The sequence below is a fragment of the Chaetodon auriga genome, chromosome 14 (genome assembly GCF_051107435.1).
Source record: "Chaetodon auriga isolate fChaAug3 chromosome 14, fChaAug3.hap1, whole genome shotgun sequence".
NCBI lineage: Eukaryota > Metazoa > Chordata > Actinopteri > Chaetodontiformes > Chaetodontidae > Chaetodon > Chaetodon auriga.
The window spans coordinates 16,235,996-16,257,150 of NC_135087.1; the positions used below are offsets into that span (position 1 = coordinate 16,235,996).

A 21,155-nucleotide genomic window follows, 5' to 3' on the forward strand; every position below is an offset into this window, starting at 1 on the left:
ATTAAACATAAAAAGATATTTTACAGCACAGATTACTCTTTTCAGATAGGGATAATCCCACGTGCAGTCAATTAACAGGGTCAACTGAACACAAAGCAACTTATATGTATCCACATCAAATGTCAGGTGCACGGAGTCCATATGCAAATAGGGTTTTCCACACATTGTAGGCCCAAAACCCAGTTGGGATATCACTGTGTACCCATGAGCAAGCTACTTTACCAGAGTAAATATTTAGCCAGCTGTATAAATGGGTGTTGTGTAAAACCTGCAAATTGAACTGGCACTGCAGAGAAAGAGTAGATGCCAAGCAGAAAAGGCTCTGCTGAGCTTGTTAGTAGTGGAAACACACAGCTGATTGATTTAGCTGTTAAAGTAAAAGCGTGATGGCAAAAACATACATCAAGGGTGGAGACATTTCACTCCTGTGTGTCCAGGCCACACGTTTTTCATATGCTAACAAAGGAAAATCCACGGAAGCAACTGTGACTGTAACCTGTGTGTGTTCGGAGCTTAGATGACTTGTTGGCTCCCTCTTATGGTGTGTAATATAGCCTGCTCTTTCCACACACACACACACACACACACACACACACACACACACACACACACACACACACAGACATAGTCAACATGTTTGGGAAACAATACTCAGCTCCTCCTGGCCTCACCTTCATTACCCAATTACACTAATACACTCACCCTGCTTGTAATGAGTGTGTGGTCTGAATGATAGCCAGCCTTGTTGTGTCTTCTCTTACCTCACTCGCACACACACACACACACACATGCACGCACACACGTCTGTGTTCGTCCATGTTCACCAGTAAGGAAGCAGAGAATGTGTGGGGCTGAAACATGACACTTTAATGATCTGGAGAACACCCAAAAACTGTTCGCCCCCACACCTTTTTTTTCCTTCTCTTGCGAAACTTTGGCTGCAATCGGCCCTGCAGAATAGACTTGTTTGTGCTTCAGAACAGTAGGGAATTGCCTGAAAAACATCATCAAGCTGACAGCCAGAGGGTGTCTTCAGGGGGAGGTGGAGCCCAAAGTGGGTGGACACCCACATGAGACATTCCATGGAGATGGGGAGCTGTAAACAAACATGCTTTGTCCCAGGGGTTCCCAAAGCAAAAGAGTGTAAAGCAAGAAGCCCAGTATGAGATGTTTTTAATGCACATGACACAGAACAGAGATGACATGCCTCCCAAAAACATTCATGTACAGAAAACTTCCCATTGATTTTACCATAAGAGTGAAATAACAGTGACATTTCCTCTTTCATCTATTTGCTGGGGAGCTCACTGTGGCCCGCTGGGGCCCTCTGTCGGATACTAAAGCTGTGTAGCTACAGGTAAAAATGTCCCAAATATGAATTTGCACCTGAATAACTGACAGCGTGAACAGCTCAAATTTAATTTCCCTGGCATGGGATCAATAAAGTTTTATCTTATCTTCAACTAAATAAGACTTTATGAATTTTGAACTGGTACATACCTGATCTGTGACACAGAAAAAGACAGATGCAATCGGCCTGTTTGTCACTGAAGACATTTTGACATGTCACAGCAGGAAAAGCACAGGTGTAAATAATCGAAAGAATGATGGCTGAATTCCATTTAGCTGCTTCAGCGTCAGGGTTGGGGTATTGTGTATGCTGGAGGACTGGAAAGAAGATGAGGTTAAAAGATTTGGTTGAGAATTTGTTTTGGTCAAACTGGTCAGGAAAGAAGCTTCAAGCTGAACTCTAAAGAGGTTAAAGCCTAAAGATAAAAGGCTCCATTATGTGAGCTGTTCAGGCATTCAGTCAAAGGGGGACTTTTTCCGATTGGTATGGGCTCTAAACAGTGATCTGAAAACATGTAAACAGAATTCAGGGCCAAAGACAACCCAGCGTCTTCTAGTAAATGACAAGACTGATGTGTGATAATAACACTGAAGCTTTACACACAAACACAAGTCAGAGTGCCAATAAGAAGTTTATTTCAATTCAGTCAATATTGTTAAAAAAAAAAAGCCATGACATAGCTTGGATATTTTCTTTGTACACACTCATGTAGTAATGAAAACAAGGCAAAGATGGTTTATCTGGAATTAGAGTCCAAGCAGGCGAGAAATGGCCCATTTTCCTCAAAATTCTGATGAAATGTAGAAAATTTACATATTGAATTCTGAGCAATCAAAACAAATATTTACAATTCCTTTTTTTGTATTTTAATCAAATTTGTTTCATAACAAAATGTCTGAGAAACATGGCAAATGGGAGAAAACCAAACAGGTTTTGCTTCATCTGAACTAAAGCACTTTTGGAGCTACGGTATCAAACATACATTCACTACCTTGAAGATCGACCTACGAACTGGAGAGAGAGTGAAATTAATTCGACCAGGTGCTGGTCTCACTGCGCCTCTCCTCGATGGTTCTGTCATAAATATCTTTAGTGTCATCTCTCCTGGTGCTGACTGCACATCATCGGTTATGAAGAAGGAAACTGTGAGCGTTTTTTTTTTTTTTTTCTTTTTTGTGACTTCACTAGTTTACATAGCCGGAGTCATCCTATCCACAGTGAGAACAGAATAATGTGCCCTTTTTGGTCCGCCACTTGTAATCCATACCACCGCTACAGTCAGAGCGACCAAAGTGAAGACTTTCCTTCGTGCTTCATAAGAGAAGAAAGAGTCTGCGAGCTTTTCTGTGCTGCTCAGTGTCTAAATGAACACTTTATATGGCAATGTGGTGATTAACAAAAGGCCAGTCTACACATCTTTGAGCATCGGTAAGCTACATATGGTTGAATATTTCTCAGACCTCAGGTTGGATTTTTCCTGAGTTGTTCCCTCTGCAGCCAGTACGGGAACGTCCCTACAATTCTACTGAGCTGAGCTACAAGACTTCTGCCTATTTGAGGCAATGAGGAAATCAGAGCATGGATGCCAGGTAACTATACCTGCACTTACAATTACTTTGATTTATTTTAAACAGCTGAACATTAAAATAAAGCATCTCTCACTTGACATGTCGACCACTCAGGTTTGGATTAGCCTCAGCTTCTACTTTAAACCTGTCAAATACTTGAGCCTGAAGCTTCAACACTGTTTACAACGCCTCTTAATAAGCCAAAGGACAGGGAAAGAAATGCGTCTCAGTGTTCATTTTATAGCAATCTGAGAAAGAGCCATTTCAATATTAAACAGAGAACAGAAAACGACAAAAGCATTGGACCTCTCTCCTGCAGGCAGAGAGGTCAGCTTGAAGGTCACTTATCAGGGAGCGTGTCTGACGAGGCTCCCAACACTGATAAGCACTGATACATGAGTCTGGCTGCTTCTCCGTCGCCTCGCCATCTCACAACAATCATCAGCAAATGCAATTCAAAAAGCAATTAAAGATGAAAGGTGGAACAATGGTGACCTTTGCTGAAGCAACTAAAGAGGTCTTCATAAAAAACTGGAGGGAGGGGGGGAATAATCGAGATGGGTTCATGCATTGGCGTTCGCTCTAGATGAGTAGAGAAGGAAAAGAAGTCCAGAGTTTTTTTTTTCTTTCTCATGAATGAGCACATCAGTCCCGGTGCTGGGGAGGGGGAGGTGTAAGGGGAGTGTGGAGGGAGGAGGTCAGGACAGAGGATCTTATTTGACCAGCCTCTTGGCTACGTCTCCGTAGGCTATCTCGATCTCCTTGTCGCTGGGGCAGGTGTTGGTGAACTCTTCGCGCATGTAGGCGTTGTTCAGGTACTTCCAGATGGCGGTCATCTCTTTGGGGATGTCAAAGCCTCTGTACTTCTTGGCCACCACCTGCAGGACGGTATCAGAAGTTAGCAGATTGCACATCAGTCTGCTTGATGCAGTTTAGACCACCATTTCTCTCTAGGTCAGAACTAATCTCATGTGACAAGGATCATCTGTCGAGAAACAGCACAATTAACGAATAACAGAACAGTTATTTTGGTCATTTGAAAGTAATTAACCAATAAATTGCTCTAAAATGAGTACAGTGTTATTTTCTTGGCCTCATGAGTGGAGGAGATTGTGAGGGACTTTGAGAATAACTGCAATTAAGCTGAACAAGAAAAAGAAAAAAAAATTCATACCATAATCTGCTAACATTTTTGATAGTTATGTATTTGTTTGAGCTAGTTATGGACAGAAATGTCAGAGGATCACTAAGGTTTGCTGCTTTTATCGTCTAAAACGGTGAAGTTCATTATCTTCGTGTTTGTTTGGGACAGAAAGGATCATTTGAAGGCATCAGCTTGGACTCTAGTATTTATTCATTTAAATCAAATGATTCATTGATTAATTAACTGAAACTGCTCATGGGAAAAGCAGGTCATTTCAGTGAGGAGAGCATCCAAGTAAACATGATTCAGTGATGGTTAAAATTGCTCACTTTGACTATATGCAGCTTGGGCAGCAGGTTACAGTCAGCCAGGGTCATTTCGTCCCCATCCAAGAAGTTGCGGTTGGAGACCTTGATGTCTTCGATGCTGTTGTGGTCAATCTCATCGGGCAGTGGCGAGCGAAGATACTCATCCAGCTTCTGCAGTGTCTTCAGAAGCCCGCGCTCCAGAGCTGCAAAGAGACACATGAGGGGTGTTATAAAGGCAGCAAAAACTGTTTCAAGTTTGATCACATATTCAGTGTGAGCCAATAATCTTTTTACAATGGACAACTGCTAATGCCATATCCTGATCAACCACATGGGGGCAGCATTTCATCAGGGGACAAGGCCTGATGTACACTGTAAAATACGGGAAAACTTAAGATCATCAACATTTCTACAATCTAACACAATCCACTTCAATGTCAGTGTAACACAACAGCCTGCTGCTGTAACGAATACAATCCTTGAGAATCTCACTGCCCACCACACATTTCAATGGATTGCAGCTGATTGCGCAGGTGTCATACTTTGTAATCACACCACATCCGTCCATCCATAGATTACTCAGGAACAATTTACTCTTTTGTTGGAAAATATGACATGAATGCTTGATTCAGTAGTTCCACAGTGGACTTAGCCTGTGACTTTGGTGAGCACTTATCACTGAACCATGAGATTCAGCCTCAAACTCTGTTGACACAGCCTTGGCTTTCACATCCAACTCAGCGTGGTTCAATATTTTCTCAGCCAACTAAAACATGACACAAAATCTGGGTATTTTGTGAATACCATAAATCTCTTTCTAGGAAAACAATACCACAAACCCTTTCACCCAGGATGCAACGGGATCTATGGGCCAACACATGCTTCATATTATTCCAACAATCTTATCTGTGAAGTTTGTGACATGACCTCTCTTGCAGTAGAGGCCGGGGTGCATAAATCAAAAACAGGAAGGATGAGGTTGTGAGCGCTGGTTGAGTCTCCGGATTCCTCTCTGCTCTGCGGCTTTCCAGAGAGCTCCGCCAGGTGAGACGGGGAGCGTGAGGACAGGAGGAGGTGGCAGAACAAAAGCTCTGTGTTCCTGACTGAGGTTGTAATCCACCAATCAGGGCAGGGCTACCAATGTCGCCTAGCAACCACAGAACTCTACCCACACCACTGAAAGCTCTCTGGATCTCTGTCCTTAAGCAGTGTGTCCACCCTGGTGTGTGTGTGTGTATGTGTGTCTCTAAGACAGACACAGGTAACTTACCCTCATTTCCATCTGGCTTTGAGTTCTTAATGTATGCTGAAAATTTGGCAAAGATGTCCATACCAGCCGTGTTTGACTCTGGGTGTCTTGCACCAAGCTTGATGTACCTGCACACAAGCACACATACAAATCATCACACACGAGTATGAAGAGGTTAGGATACTCTATCGATATTGCTGAAAACTATGGCTGTTTTAGGCTCAGTATCTAATTATTGAGCTTTTTTTTTTTAAAAAACATGAAAATGATTATTGTTCCCGAGAGGAACAATGGTCTTAGAGTTGAGAGGCACAGACGGGAAGTCGGAAAGTATTGAGAGGCGAACTGACACATTGTTGGGTTTGGTCTTTTCATGGGATTTGTTGACAATAAGAACAATATAGAACATTGCAAGCCAATAATTTGACTCAATTCAAATCCATATAAGGCCTCTACCGTTCGTTACATGCTAAAAGAACACTAACAAATGAACAGTGTGCTTGCGACATAGCAGTGCAGTGTGCTCAGAGTTGAGGTGTGTTAAAGTGTTGCCACAGGGGTGAGAAAGTACTCACTTGGGTGGGCAGAGGACATCCTCAAGGAACTCCTCGATCTTGTTGACGTCAGTCTTGACCTCGCCATTGAAGGTGATGAAGGGTGGGTGTGTTCCTGGGGCCAGGTTCTGGAGGTCTGCAGGCTTCCTGGAAGAGAAGCAGAGCAGCTTCAGTGGACTGAAGAAAACAGAACCAAGCCATGCAACCAATTACAAAGTTTCTTTACAATGCATAGGACACAAGAGTCATACTGTGACTGAACAGTTGTGACCTTGTGGAAGTCCTGATGGCTCATTTAAAGGCACAGTGTCTGAATATGGGCTCAGGGCATTTCTGTCTTAACACTCGACAGTCGGTGCTGCCCTCTCCTTGCATGCAAAGTCTCCACCTAGTGGTGGCTGTATGCAGAGGAGCAGACTGAGCTGGCGATAAGAAGTCAGCTGCCACTAGTTTGTTTCCACAGAGCTCAAGAAATATATGCCTGAAAGTACGAGAACATGTCGTTTTATGTTAAGCATGTGAAGTAAAATGGATCATTTGTTAAGATAATGCCACAATACTGATTTCATTGAAGCATTAATGGTAACTCCCATTATGTGTTAGCATCAAACTAGTGGACTAAGCGCTAGTTATTACACACAGTAATTCAGGAATCAAAATATCGAGTCAAAAAGAATCATTTTTCCCATCTCTAATGTGTGCCTGTTTAATATACTGTATGTATATACACACACACACTGTATTCACTTTATATAGTTCAAGCAATTGAGAGTGCTCTGTCTTTAACTCTGTGTGTGTGTGTGTGTGTGTGTGTGTGTGTATAAGTGTCTCCATGAGCGTGTTTGTGTATCTCTTTTGCTCTGCGGCCTTCAAACCAGCACATCTTGTTCCAGATGTCTCTGGCAGGCAGATGACACTGACACACGTAAACAAAAATGAGCTTGTTGTGAGAGCAGCGTGAACACAACTGCCTTGTGAAATGTACAGACCCCAGACGATACCCTTCAGTGCTAAGATGACAAAACACACAGCAGCATCAACGTCTGTTGGAGCCTCTGGCGTAAGCCCAGCCAGCAGATAGCGTGAATCCTCTTTGATCTATTGTGACTAGCAACAGCATCTGTCCACAGAGACTCTTAAGTGTTCCACGTGTTTGGTGAGCCAATGTTCACAATGGTGGCTCGCATTTTGGGACAAGCCATCTAAGGGCACAAAAAAACAGGAAATGACTTCAGCTCTTTGGCATGCGAAGGGGAAGCAGCACCCTCACCCATTGATATTGCTGAGGAGTGGGTAACAAACTATCAAGAATCATAGGCTTTCATCACAGAAACAATATTAACACGACAGCCTTGACCCAAGAAGCAAACTCAGGGGCTTATGGCATCGACATGTGACATTCATGCACTATCCTGCTATTTAAATGCTCCAATAAAACAGCCATAAACATGGCAAAGACACGCCTTCTTTTGTAATACATACTTGCTTTATGTTTGCTCAAGATTACAGACACTATATAGCCTGGACAAAACAAAGCCTAAATGACTTGTTCCTCTAGAAAGAATAAAAACTAAAGCAGCATGCAGTGACTCCAGCTGCACAGAGGGTTGTTTGAGGAGAGCGAGGGGTAAACAGACACTGTTAAGTAGGCGGACATCCTCCATTGCCTTTTACAGGATATCAGCGAGCTCTGTTTTATGTTACACGTCCTCGGCCAGGCAAAGACATATGCAAATATGCACTTGTCCTGCAGCAAGCGGGAAAACCAACCGACTAATCAAATGGACACTGCTTCCTTTTAGTTGCGTTCAAAAGGCACAGTGGTCTCCACGTCCCAGAGGGGGAGGCGCCTGTCAGGACTCTAGAATCTTTGAGTCAAACGCACGTGACGAAGAAATACCATATAACCCAGACGTCCATCTGACCATGCCTCAAAATAATCTGGCACTTGCCTGTCGTGCCTCAGCAAGTGGAAAAACATTGAGGGAGCATTTAGATGAATCATACGCTCAGAAAACACCGAGGGTTTGGTTAAGAGCTCCTGGTACTGGAATCCACATGTGAAAGCATGTTTGCTTGCAGCTGGGAGGGAAAACAAAATCGCAGTCAAAATTGCAGGGGATAACCGTTTTTCTGATCCCAGTGGTGAAAAATAACATGTTGCCCACCAAAATCCAGGCAGGAAGTAAGCGGAGTGAAGAACCTAAAATAGCCTCTCTGGAGTCTGTATGTTTATTTTTCTCCGATTTTCTCCAGTCTGGGAAAGGGTCATGGGAAACCCAAATAAGCAGTGGCGAAGCAGTGAGCGTGTTCGAGGTGGGGTTGGATCAAAGCGCTACGCAGCCACTGAGGCCTTTGTGGAAACGCCCAGAAAAGCTGTAGGCGGCTATCAAAGGATGAAAAAGTCTGGGACTCACCTCTTGAGGTCCACCGTGGTGACGTTAAAGACAACCCCTTTGAGCCACAGGATCATGAAGAGCCTCTGGGAGAAGGGGCAGTTCCCGATGCTCTCTCCATCACTTCCCGCCTTAAATACACAAGACAGATAGCATGTTAGAATGGGAGTAGATTAACTATCAGCAGTTTGTTGCAGGTGCCATTCCTGTAGACCATTAACCAGTTTGAAAGATTGCAAGCAAAATACCTAAGACAGCAGGCAATGATCTTAAACTGTCTGTAACAGGTTTCTAACACTGACAGCACTTGGCTTAAAGCGAAGAACAGAACAGAAAAAAAAAGGTCCCAGCCAGCGTGATAGAGATCACATCTCTGTTGCACAACCTTTATGGCCCAGGGCATTTTACTGCACTCACCCAGACAGGGCCCATTTCAGACAATGACTCTTTCATACGCATTACAGTCTGCCCTCGAAAACCGACTTAAGTAGGAGTGGAGAGGCGACCCCCTTGTCTTAAATGCTTCAGCACACTTCCCCTCCATTAATCTGCAGAACTATCTGACAGTAAGACGAAACTTCTGGAGTGATTAAGACTTGGAAGGCCTCTTGTTTCCCCTTTTGCTAGACTGCACAAACACAAGACCGAGCAGTGACGGTGGGAATGGGATCAATGGAAGCAGCGCGTGCCCTCCAAATTAATGACTAGTGCTCATCGCACCAGACCGAAAACAGGGCTGAGGATTGAGGAGAGATTTCAAATATTCAAACACAACATGTTTGGGTTTTTCCAAATACCAATGGAGCTGATCACCCCATAGAGGATGAGAAAGAGTAACAATATTTCTGTCTGCCAGTAAACAGAAAGGCTATGCTGGGGCACTGCAAGCTGTCAGAGATATCTCCTGTCTTCCCAACAGCCACCCTTCTTTGTCATGTGCTCTTCTTTCGTTCTGACTCTCTAAATGGGGCTTCACTTCAACTCACAGCCATGTATGGAGGGAGGAGCGTGTGGCAGAGGACAAATATGGTTTGGATTGTACATCAGAAAGCAGAATAAGCATTTCATTCGATTAACTGAGCTTAGTGCAGTGTCTTAATGAAATTTGCAATGCTGGCTGACGCACACTAATGTCTGCTCCAAGAGAACCTATTTAATTTCTGGTTAAGTCATGTAATGGGCAAATTCAGAACCATCACTGTGAAACTGATATCAGATATTGTGCTCATTTACTCCTTTTCATTCATGGTGCATTGAAGGAAAAAAAAAGTAATTTTACTTCTTAAATACACCACCAGACAATTACAACCTACACAGCTCCGTGGATACCAAGCCTGTTGAGGTATGTCAGGCTCTCCACAAGGCGGGCCAAACAATAATGCACCGTATTCATCTATTCACAAGGACGAGCAGGGAGGTCGCTCAAGTATCGGCGCTCTGGAATGCACCTCTTCATTCAGCACATTACTGTAGCAGAGCCTCTGTGAAACGGCTGAATATCGGGTCTTTTCTTTCTGCCTCTTGTGTCGCTGGATGCCCGCTCACTGCGGTTCTCGCCTCTGTTCTGCAGGTGTCTTGCAGGAGGTGGTATGCAAAGTGTGGCTGTGCGTGGCGTACACAAATCAACTGTATTTTCACACAAATTTGATTTGCAAAGAATTATGAATAAAAACAAGATTCAAATCAGTGCTTAACTCGACAACTGTCTGACAAATATATTTGTTTAGTATCAGAGAAGGTGGTTCTGCACCGTCTTCAATAGTGGACTTTGTTCTGGAGAGTCCAGTTAGGCGAGCAGCTCCTTGCTGGTGCGGACAGGCCGGCTGCTGTTGTCCTCTGTGTGACGCCCAGTGGGATGGCTCTGTTTGATCTGCCTGCTGGCTCCCATTGTACTGCGGCTGTCCTCTACCCCCCTCCCCCTCCACCCCTGAATTCAATATGTGAAAAGCTTGGATTAGATCACTGTCTTTGTTCAGCAAATGAAAGTCCTCTTTTCGCCTTACATGATTCAATTCTGAAATAAAGCTTCGGCCATGAAATGTTGGGGGTATCATGGTTCATGGCCATTACTAGGCTAGACTTGCATTATGTGATTCTTAAGGGGATCAGAAAAGACATCAATGGGATGATTACTCCATTTTCCTCGCAGTGCTGCACCTACAGAGAGCCATTCACTTCTGGATCAAGGGTGGCGATGCAGCACAGCAACCGTTCCCATGGCAATGGCCAGACACACATGACATGGAAAGCAGAGCACAGTGTGGAGGGGATGTCCAATTCACAGGTGGACTGTCTCGGAAGTGAGCTCTCTCTCTTTTAGGTAAGCGTTTATACTCAAAAAGCATAGTCTTTTGTAAAACCATTGAGATATTTACTGTAGTTCCATTCAATAAACTGCATTTCAACTGAGCTCATCTTCAACTTCTGTGTCTCAAGTGGCCAAGAAGAGGGCCAGAGCAGCTGAGAAAGACATTTCACACTTTTCTCAGAGCCATGGCAGTGCTCCTACCCTCTGGAGTCTGCAGCAGAGTGCACTCTGCAGCTCTCTGCCCAGCACACAGACAGCAAGCATCTGCTGCAGAGAGAGACAGGAGATAATACAGGAAATAGGAAGGGAATCAGAGATCACAGGTAGTGCTGAGGGACATGAAGGAGACCAGGTGGTAAAAGATGCTTTTAGTGGGAGGAAGGTGAGGTAGCAAGCTTCAGAGGTTGTGTGCTGTTTGGCACGTTGCTCTTTTCTTCCTCCTCCTCCACTTATCCCTCTTCCCTTATCCTGGGCCCCTCTGTAGAGGGGTGGGGGTGGGGGGGACATTTGGGGAGGAGGGAGAAACTATTCCAGAAATGTCCTGTTACTCCAGCCGAAGAGGGAGCTTTGTTTAGTTTAAGTGATGATGCTGGTGGAGCTGCATTTCTGCTGCCTGTGACATAAAATCTGCGGTGCTGTTCAGAAGGGCTTCCCTACATTTCACTGTATGAAGTCAAGGTGAGGTGGTCCTCTGCAGCGATTGTGCTGAATGACATTTGAAAGCAGCACCTTAGAGAGTGACCTCAGTGGATCAATGAGAATGAGAAATGAAAACTGGGTTGAAGAGGTTTAGGACAGCCCTCCAGACGCCGTCCTCCTCTGCCCAACTACCACTTTCCAGAGGGCCACTATTACAGTGTGACATTCAGAAAAGGCCTTCTGGAGAACCTTCTATACAGCAACAACACAAAGAGCTTTTTGTTTGTGGAGTTTTAGGCACGTCACCAGTTCGCAAGGGGTGGAAAAAACAGTGCAATAAAAACACACAGGAGAGGAAAGAAATGATTTCTAACAGGTCCTTATAAGGCAAGGCACATCGGTTGAAAAACACATTTTCCAAGAAGCAAACCAGCGTTTAGATTCCAAATACGAGGAGCATTCACAGGAACTCTTAGAGCTGCTCAGTGTGGAGCCTCCCATTTTGCCTCCTGTGTCAAAACTGACTCACATAGCTCTTGCAGACGGTTACACCATCTTTCACAGAGATTCAAACAGAGATTTCCCCTGGTGGGAAGCAGCTACACCAACGTCTGGACGACAGAAGCAGCAACAGCTGACTACTGCCAACAGACTCTCAAGCTTTATTTAGGCTCAATGGGTGGATCGTGAGTCAACAGACGCCTGTTTATTTAATGCCAAACACACACAGCTGCCCAGTGGAGGGTGTGAGTCACGCTCAAGTTGGATGTTATCTAGGAGTCAGTCAGCAAGGGAGCCATTGGTGTCTTTAAAAGACTTTTTCTTGTAAAACACAGTGAGGTCATACCTCTATCACTTCCTCTATGTCAACGCTCATGTAGCCGCTGATGTAATGACTGCCTTTCCACATCTCAGCAGTAATGACGATGATGCCAGGCCTTATCTAATTAGCTTCAACATCATATCGCCATGTACACACTTGCAGGTATGTGCACTTTTGAAAGGCCCAAAAACGTACCTTTTTCACAAGTCCAGTCTGTTTTACAAGAAGGCACATAAAACACCAGAGCTGTTCAGCTCAACCTCTTTTATTAGACTTAGACTTGACTTTATTGATCCCAATTTGGGGAATTCTTTTGTGACAGCAGCAGGATAAACAACGCACATAAACACAGAATAAAATTAAGAGAAAAGACTGTTCTCAAAAAATATAACTAGGTTCAGCTCAACCTCTTTTATTCTCCCACTTTCTCAGTTATCTACTGATATTTCTGCTAGCAGTTTATGTTTTGGAGCTCTCTCATCATTATTTAATAACACACGTCTATTTTTTTCTAGATGGGTGATGTGAGATCACAGTTACAGTAGTCAGCAGTCAAGGACAATGGGTCCTGTTCAGACTGGGCACGGTCCTCCAGTCTCTGCTCACAGCCTAATTTTAGTAACCCGGCGGCCCGAGCCTTCCCCTCCCAACTTCATTTTCTAAATTGGGTGGGCTGCTCAGCAAGTTCAAGCAACACTTTGACCGAATAAGGAACTGACGATGTAAGAAGCAGCACAGCGTTCCTCCTCCTGCTCTGACACACAGCAGGAATGTCCATTTGAGAGTGGGCAGCCATGGTAACGTCATAGCAATGCCTCTCCCTGTTTGCTGGACAAGCATGTAGGCTGTGCTGGGACGAGGACTGAGACAAGAGTGAGTAACTGAACCCAAAGCCGGTTCCTTTAGGCATTGTTACTGAGTCTATGGTGGCCTTAAGCGACTTTGGTGAAGTGAACCAGGTTGAGGGAATAAGTTGGGTTCATGACCCATACACTCTTGTTCATGTGTCCTATTGTAAAGGCTGGTCAGAGGTCAGGGCCAGATATAGTAGATATTTACTGATTAGACAGAAGAACCCATCAGCATGAATTACAGACTGTCTAAGCGAAACAATGCCACTCACAATATTTTTAGATTCAAGCATGGATATATTTTCAGGCTTCAGGAAAGAGCAACCACACTAAAGATGTCTGAACAGAGCAAAGTGTAACTACAGCAGGGGGTGGCATTGGGGTGGAGGAGGGAGGAGAAGAAAATATTAGGAGAAAGGTGAGTTCATTCATTGGTTTAATCTACAATGGAGACATGAAAGCAGATAGAAATGGTACCAGCTTGACTGGATCTCCAGTCAGCCTTCATTTTCCTGAGATCGTACCCAGTGGCAGACAGAACTGCATGTTAATGCGAAGCTTACAGAGAACCAATCTAAACCCCAGTGGCGCCATTATTCTATATCCATGACATTGTGCAATCAACATTAATTTAACTAAATTCAAGCAAGCAAAATGAGAGTAGTCATCGGATAAATCTCAGGCATTCAAGAGATGGTTATCAGCACTCAGTACTGATACCAAAACAAAACTTTATTTTGATATTTTACTTTGAGGAATACAGCCATGTTTTATACAAAACCCTTATTTTATTTCATTTCACAAAAGAAGACAAGCTTCTCAAATATTAATTGTCTAAATACAAGCAGCTTTTCAACAAGAGTATAAAACTGGCAAGATTATGATTTAAATCAGAAACCATACCACCACACAATAAGAAAAGAAGAGTGCAAATTCAACCAGCCATCTGGTGCCACTTTTAATGATTCAACAGTTTAATACTCTGTGCTGTGAGCAGATTCACCAAAAAAAAAGGGAGGTAATAAGAGCTCAGACTGGGATATATGAGAGCTATGAGTGTGCAGAGGAGTCAGATGTAGCCGGAACATGGAAACGCCATCACATCCTTGGTGTGGCTCTGACTCAGGGTGACATCACTCAGTGGAAAGCTAAAGACTTCCAGTCAGACACAGGCCTACTGTGCTGGAGCACACGAGCACTGTCTAAGAACCACCGGTTTCTGTGGAAAGTTGGACACTGAAGTCTGAAAGAGGCTTACTGCATGACCATGCCACAGCAATGACATAAGCTAAGTCAACACTGTTATAAGCACTGCATTTGGCCTCAGTGGAGAGGAGATAAGATGAACAGCCAGCTCAGGTTTCCAGAGGCACGGGATGGGTGTTTGGTGATGAGTAACACAGATCCAAAATGACTGAAACACAAACAGACGGCCATGGTGGAGATCAGCATGAATCAACAATCACCCTCACTCTGACTGTTGTTTCAAGTGTCTAACACAAACAGCGTGCTGCATACTCAAGTCAGCAGCAGCTCCAACTCTCCACCCACTTACACATAAACCCCAGGATGACTAGGGCAGACTCAGGCATTCAAACTTTATTCATCCTTCCGTTATTCCTCATATTTGCATAGGAAATAACATGGAAAACTGGCCTCCACTTGGCTATCAACAACTAGAACTTCCTCAAAATCAAATGTCTCTGTACAGTGCTGAAATCATTCATTTTCAACAGAAATGAACCATGTAAAAATTACTTCGGACAAGTGTCTAGACAGCTGTGAACCATCCTTTGGCACCGACTCAACGCCAGCATGCTACTGCCACACATGCCAGATATGTATGGCAGCGGATGCCTGCACCGTGGCCACACAAACACTGGCCTCATTGGCAATTCTGAGCAGACAGCGCGTCTCTCTCTGGCCAGTGGCCGCTTGCAGTGACAATGCATCCTACAATTGAGTTGCCTCTCGGTACCAGTCTGGCACATGTAATAATAAAACATGCAAAACAGCTGTGGAACAGCTCACACACAAGCCTTTAAGTTTGCATGCAGTGTAGACTGTATATTTCTGTATCATATTACCACGTCATCATATTTAGTGGCATTCCAAACAAGTCCTGAAATATTTTAGTTGAAATTTCTGCTGTAGTTGAAGAGTCACAGTGTTAACACAGTAGCCTATATGACGCAGTTAAAATTATTTAAAAAAATCATTACTCAAGATTAATTTCAGGCCTATTCATGTAATAAATAATCATTTTTAGCACTTGCTGACCAGCTATGATTGGAATATTAACATTAACTAGTGGAATACTCCATTAGTCTTCTTCTGGCAGGGCTTTAAGGACAAAGACACCTAAGGTGGACATTTGGGACACTGAGGGTCCATTGTGCACCTCGATTGGAGTGATGAGAAGAAAGTTGCACTGTCATCCTATCCTCCATGTTTGGGTACTACACTTTGGGTTACATACACTTCAGTAAGCTCTGCTATGAAGAACACAGCACGTGAAATACAAGCAGACTGGATCATGTTGAGATGATTGAGTTACATGTGTGGCGGGCAGGGCAGATTCTCCTCATTTAAGGGGTCACATGCCTCTTCTGACAGTGAAGATGATGTAACAGAGAGGCAGAGGTAGAGTCAGAGGTTCTTCTGTATCCTGATCTGGTAGGTAATAATCCCTGTACAGCCCTTTAAATTCACAAGTCAAAGACAGCAACCCATGAACTAACAAGAGTCTCTGTTGGGATCAAATCCTTAAAGTCTCTGATCTATGTTATTCTAGGGCGGCCTCACTTCCTGTTCTTGAGCTCGTAGGAGAAATGCCTCATTAGCCACTGGCTTCCTGGACGGGCAGCACAAATGAGACAAGCTCTTCCTCCTAACAGGCTGAACTAAGCCTTTCCTCAGGATATATTGGCACAACATGATTTTAAACAGTACAATTTTAATTAAGACACAACCAGGAACAATACAGCCTATTGTAAGTCTACTGGCAAGAACATGAAATAGTCTTCTGAAAACTTAGTCCTATAAAAATTAAAATACTGATTTGAATGCCTTTCCTCACACTGGTGTAACGACACACTGTCAGATGGATTTGGCCGGTGTCCAGAGGCAGTCAACCAGACAGTAACAATAACAAAGCAGTGACCAGACCAGGTGCTGCTAAGGCAAATTTACAGTGCAGAAACAACAGCTCACAGCAACAGCACAGCACTCTACAACTGTAACAAGCCATTAATTCTTGTCCCCTAACTCATGATGCTGACTGCAGCATTGCTATATGCTTGGGAAACATTAACAGCTCTATTGATTTTCCTGTAAAAAAGCTGAACTCAGTTGACTAGAATATCACCCATGGGGGACCGAAATGTTTTACTATTTCAAGTTAAAAAGCAAAATGGAAACAATGAGCAAATAAGCAAGTTACACCTGAAATTAAAGTCTTGGTGTTATTACCAACATCTGTGCAGTGGTTCAAAAAAAAAAAAGTCACAAATGACCTTGCATGTTTTTCAGGCAACAGCATTGGCAGAAACTGCTGAAAAAAGGTCACAGTTTTTCCATAAAACAACACATCACAAGGCACAAGTCTGATTGTCACATGCTGCGACTGATAGCACACTATGACATGAGCAGCTCTTCCCAAGGCCTTTTGAAGTTTTGACTTTATGGTGTGACATATAACTCATTTCCTCCACGGAAGAGAGACTTAAATCTGAGTGGGAATGTGATGTGTGCATTAATTCCATCCACAGAGTGGTCCCACAACACAGGCCCTGATTATCGCTGCAGAAGTGCTGCTTTGTTGGGACCTGGCTCACTTCACAGTCCATCGCCACGGTTCCCATGGGATTGTGCTGAAGGACGTACACAAACACAGACAGGCTCTTATGCCCTCCAGACTTAAAAGCACTTCTCCACCATGTTTACTGGCTCCGCTGTCACTGCTGGCAAGAGTGTGGAGGTCTGGAGGCAGCAGAAGGCTTTGCAACCAGTAGTGTGACCTTGGCACACTTGCAAGCAAGAGACGCATCCACAAGTGGAGATAAAGCCTGTCTGTTTCTCTTGACCCATCTGTATTCTGCTTACAGTCATACAGTCAGGTCATCTGCTCGTGGAGAATGACTCACTGACGTGCTTCAATTAATTCAGAGCTGTGAAAAACGAAATGAAAACACAACAAAACATCATGATTTAATGATGAAAAGGATGCACATTAACAACAGTGAATCTCCTTCACCATCATGGAGAGTAACACAGGACAAGGACCTAAGAGATGCTAGAACAGCTTTCAAGAAAATCACTCTGTTTGATTGAGTCAGGTAGTGCTGTAATCAATGCAGAGGAATGGATGGACCTTAGTTAAATACTAGAACAATAAATCGACATGGCCATATGTACTTATTCTTTTGGCTTTGTGTCAGAGTAATATATTTCCCTACTAGTAGACTAAAAATATATGTCAGATTTAGGGTTTCATATTGCCATTTTAGGCATGTGATGTGTGGAAGTGCCAAGTCAAGCAGACATGGGTGGATACTGGGAAGTCACCCTCTCCAGCACACAACCACTGACTACTACTCATGCATGCAAAATAATATCTAATCTGCTGTACTGTGATGAGATCAAGGGTCGATCCTCCCTCTTACAAAGTCATTATATCTTGCTCATGTGTAACTGAGAGCAATATAATGACAAACTTGACGCCCAGGGCCCATCATAGACAAGCACTGTGTAAAATGAGCCCATAGCAATGTGACAACTGTTGCTATAAACATTGCAGAGAGAAAAAGTTGCAAGATCATCAAAGAATCTCTAAACTGGGACAGTCAGCTGTTCAATGGGTAAACAGCAGGGCTGCAACTAATGATTATTTTCCTACTTGACTTTTTATGTTAAAAAAATGACTCAAACTCAATTATTAAAATAGTTGGCCATTACTTTAATAGTTCACACCTAATCAATTAATCATTGCAGCTGCAGTTAACAGTAATGTCACTGCTTAGGTTATACACAGACAGAGATAAGATAAGATAGGACTTTGTTGATCCCACACTGGGGAAGTTTAGTTGTTACAGCAAGCAGGTTACAAAGAGCAGGCACAGCGGCATAAAGAGGTCAAAAAATAAAAATATAAAAGTTTACAACATACAGAATAGAAAAAGCAACTATGTCTGTGTACGTTTGTACAGATTACTAAAAACAGTAAATGCCAAAGAATCCTACTGCCATAGAGAGGCAACTCATGCTGAAGACGCATGATTAGTCAGCTTTGATATGTGGCAGTGCCCTCACACATCTGACACCGCTGTGTGTGGAGAGCACACACACTGTTCGTTATCAGCTGTTCCCAGAGGCCTGGCTCGACGCAGCGTGCCTATGGCAACCTGCATGCCTGCCATTGTCTCCCATGACTGTGTTTAATGCAGCACAGTAACAACAACTACATCAATAATAGATGTGGACGTGTCGGACGCTGATCTACAACCAGGAGCTATGCGAGGGCCGATAGGGAGGACAGGCTATCGCGCACACAAGAGAAAAGACACAATGGAGGAAACTTCTTCACACAGTCCAAGCAGGGAGGGGCAGAGAGGGATGAGTTGGCCACATGTGTAAACCTTCCAGGCCTGGGGATGATGTAACCTCTCCTGCAGGCTGTGAGAGGTAGTCAAGAGAAATGGTGCTGGCCAGTTCATTTTCCAGCCGTTCTGCCTCTGCAGTGAGGGGCCTGCTGCTCAGCCTCTTCTCACTGCAAAAGGCTTCTCTTTAAGGAGTCAACTGGGACAATGTCAGGGGGGCAGAGGGGCTTCTGTATTCCTAGAGAACCTGGACAACTGGAATTCACAATTACTGCAACTAAAGAGCACTTTTACAGCCCTGAGCCAGCTGTATCCCAGCCAGATGGTGGGCAGCTGCACAAGGGTACAACTGCATCATTTCATTCAATTTAAATAATATAATACTTGCAGTGTTTCCACATTTCTTTTTTGTGTGTCAAGGTTGCAAGCATCCAATATCACTGTGACTATAAAGTGTTTGCTGCACCATGACCCACACTCTCTGCCAGCCTATTCAGGACCCCATGACTCCCTCCCACCAGGCCCCCTGTCCCAGCCCCATGCTCCCCCTTTTTCTTTCCCCTGCCATTTTCCCGCCCTGCAAAGCAGCGGGCTGAAGAAAGGAAAACAGCCATTCACAACCCTCCACCATCACCACCATCACTGCTCTGTGGAGCCAGAGACAGTTGGTGCATGATTACAGTTTTAGGGAAGGCAATTGTGCTGCAAATGTAGTATCATAAAATTACCTGAAGACCATCCATCAGGCACCCTGGTCCCTCACCATGTCTCAATGTGATGCTTTCCACAAAGCAATACTAACACTTTTAGGACATTAAATAACAACCAATATCACACTAATGACAGATGCTTCCAACATACAGCTGCAATGGCCCACAATTCTCCTACATACTCTTGTTAAACAAGTAAAGTAAACTTCACTATCACTACATCACCACCAAACTCTTTCAGGGATCTTTGATTGCTGGCTGATGACAAGGTGACCCACACACCAAACTCCACATCCAAATGCCTGGTTTTAGTCCGTTTCCATTCATGGCTGAATAGAAACAACGTATTCCAACACAATCCATCACTTTTGGGACGCTTTATAATTTATCAATCAACTTGCAAGCATGGAAATACAACTGCAGCGAGGGAGCAAATGTTTCACCCTTGAATCGACTGTTATGGTCCACAACTACTGATCTTTTGTTCACGAATTAGCGCTCTGTTTCCAGCATGGCAGACTCTCCTCTCCCCACGATGGGAGGAAGCTGCATCCGCCCTGCCTGTGACACTGCAGACTCCACATGGCCACAGTGGCACAGGGGGGTTATGGACCCAAAATCTAAAAATGAAACCGAATGCGACATGAAATCCTCTTCTGGTGTTTTTTTTAATCAAATGTAGAAACCGCCACGCGACGTGTAAGTTAGCTTAAGTGGTATTAGCTAAGCGAAAAAGTCCCACTTGTAGAGAGAATGGCTAACGTTACGTTCCCTTCAAAAGAGAGAAATAAAGCATTTGCCATCACCACAGAGCAGTGAGTGAGACTGGAAATGAAAAACTTCTCCCAGGCGACTTGTGCTGCGGTCTTACCTTCACAAACAGCTCGATAACGGGCTCGTTCTCCGCCTTTACTCCGTTCTGCGGTACCGACAGCGACATTATGGGTGCTACTATCTGAAGTTTTGCTGACAAAAATGAGGGGTTTTTTTTCCTGCTACCACGCCCGACTTAGCTCGTTCCTCTTCTCCACCTCTCTTTTTTTTCCGCACTGAAGCCCCGCAGGCGCTTTTTCTCCCCAAGGAGGACCCGGCGCTCGAAGCACAAAAGTCTGTTTCGCGAAGCGGCCGAGGAGGCAGCGGTGTCCGCAGATAGTCGTTTCAGCGTTGCTACAGAAGTCAGTGCGGGCGAAGCCACTAAAACATCGTCGGACCGTGAGGCTCTTGACGCTGGGTGAGCAGTGAGGATGAGGACGGGTGGAAGAAGCGACGGGAATATTTAAAGCCGTGATGTCATTTGAGCGCAAACATACAAAAATGTGGGAGGGTTTCTGGAGGGGAGTCTTCTTGTAGGGAGGAGGATGAGGATGACCCGAGGAATAATGGTTTAAAGTGCTCCGTGCTGAACCGTTACACTCTGCTCTTTGACAAGAAATTAACCATTTTAAATCACCAGTTAGCGCTACTTAACTTTTTCATTAAGATGGTGAAAACGCTGTTTTTCATTCGTTATGTCTCTACCCATGATTTACTATTTACTATAGTCTATGCAGGTCTCTTTACTTTGTATGAGTTTATTTTTGTCCTGTTTACTTGTATACAGTGAATTGTGCTTTGTTTTTCCACAGCGTTACTTGATATTCAGTCATTAAAAAATGCC

General features: G+C 44.0%; 1 protein-coding gene across 1 annotated transcript; it reads right to left on the minus strand.

Moving 5' to 3' along the window:
- Nucleotides 1–1,963: 1,963 nt before the first annotated feature.
- clic4 (chloride intracellular channel 4) lies at nt 1,964–20,879 on the minus strand. The gene is made up of 6 exons (XM_076749035.1): nt 20,370–20,879; nt 8,592–8,701; nt 6,196–6,321; nt 5,642–5,748; nt 4,393–4,574; nt 1,964–3,797 (listed from the first exon to the last, which is right to left on the minus strand). The coding sequence occupies exons 1-6, from the start codon at nt 20,436–20,438 to the stop codon at nt 3,633–3,635; spliced, it is 759 nt and encodes a 252-aa protein (XP_076605150.1). The 5' UTR covers nt 20,439–20,879; the 3' UTR covers nt 1,964–3,632.
- Between the last annotated feature and the right edge of the window lie 276 nt (nt 20,880–21,155).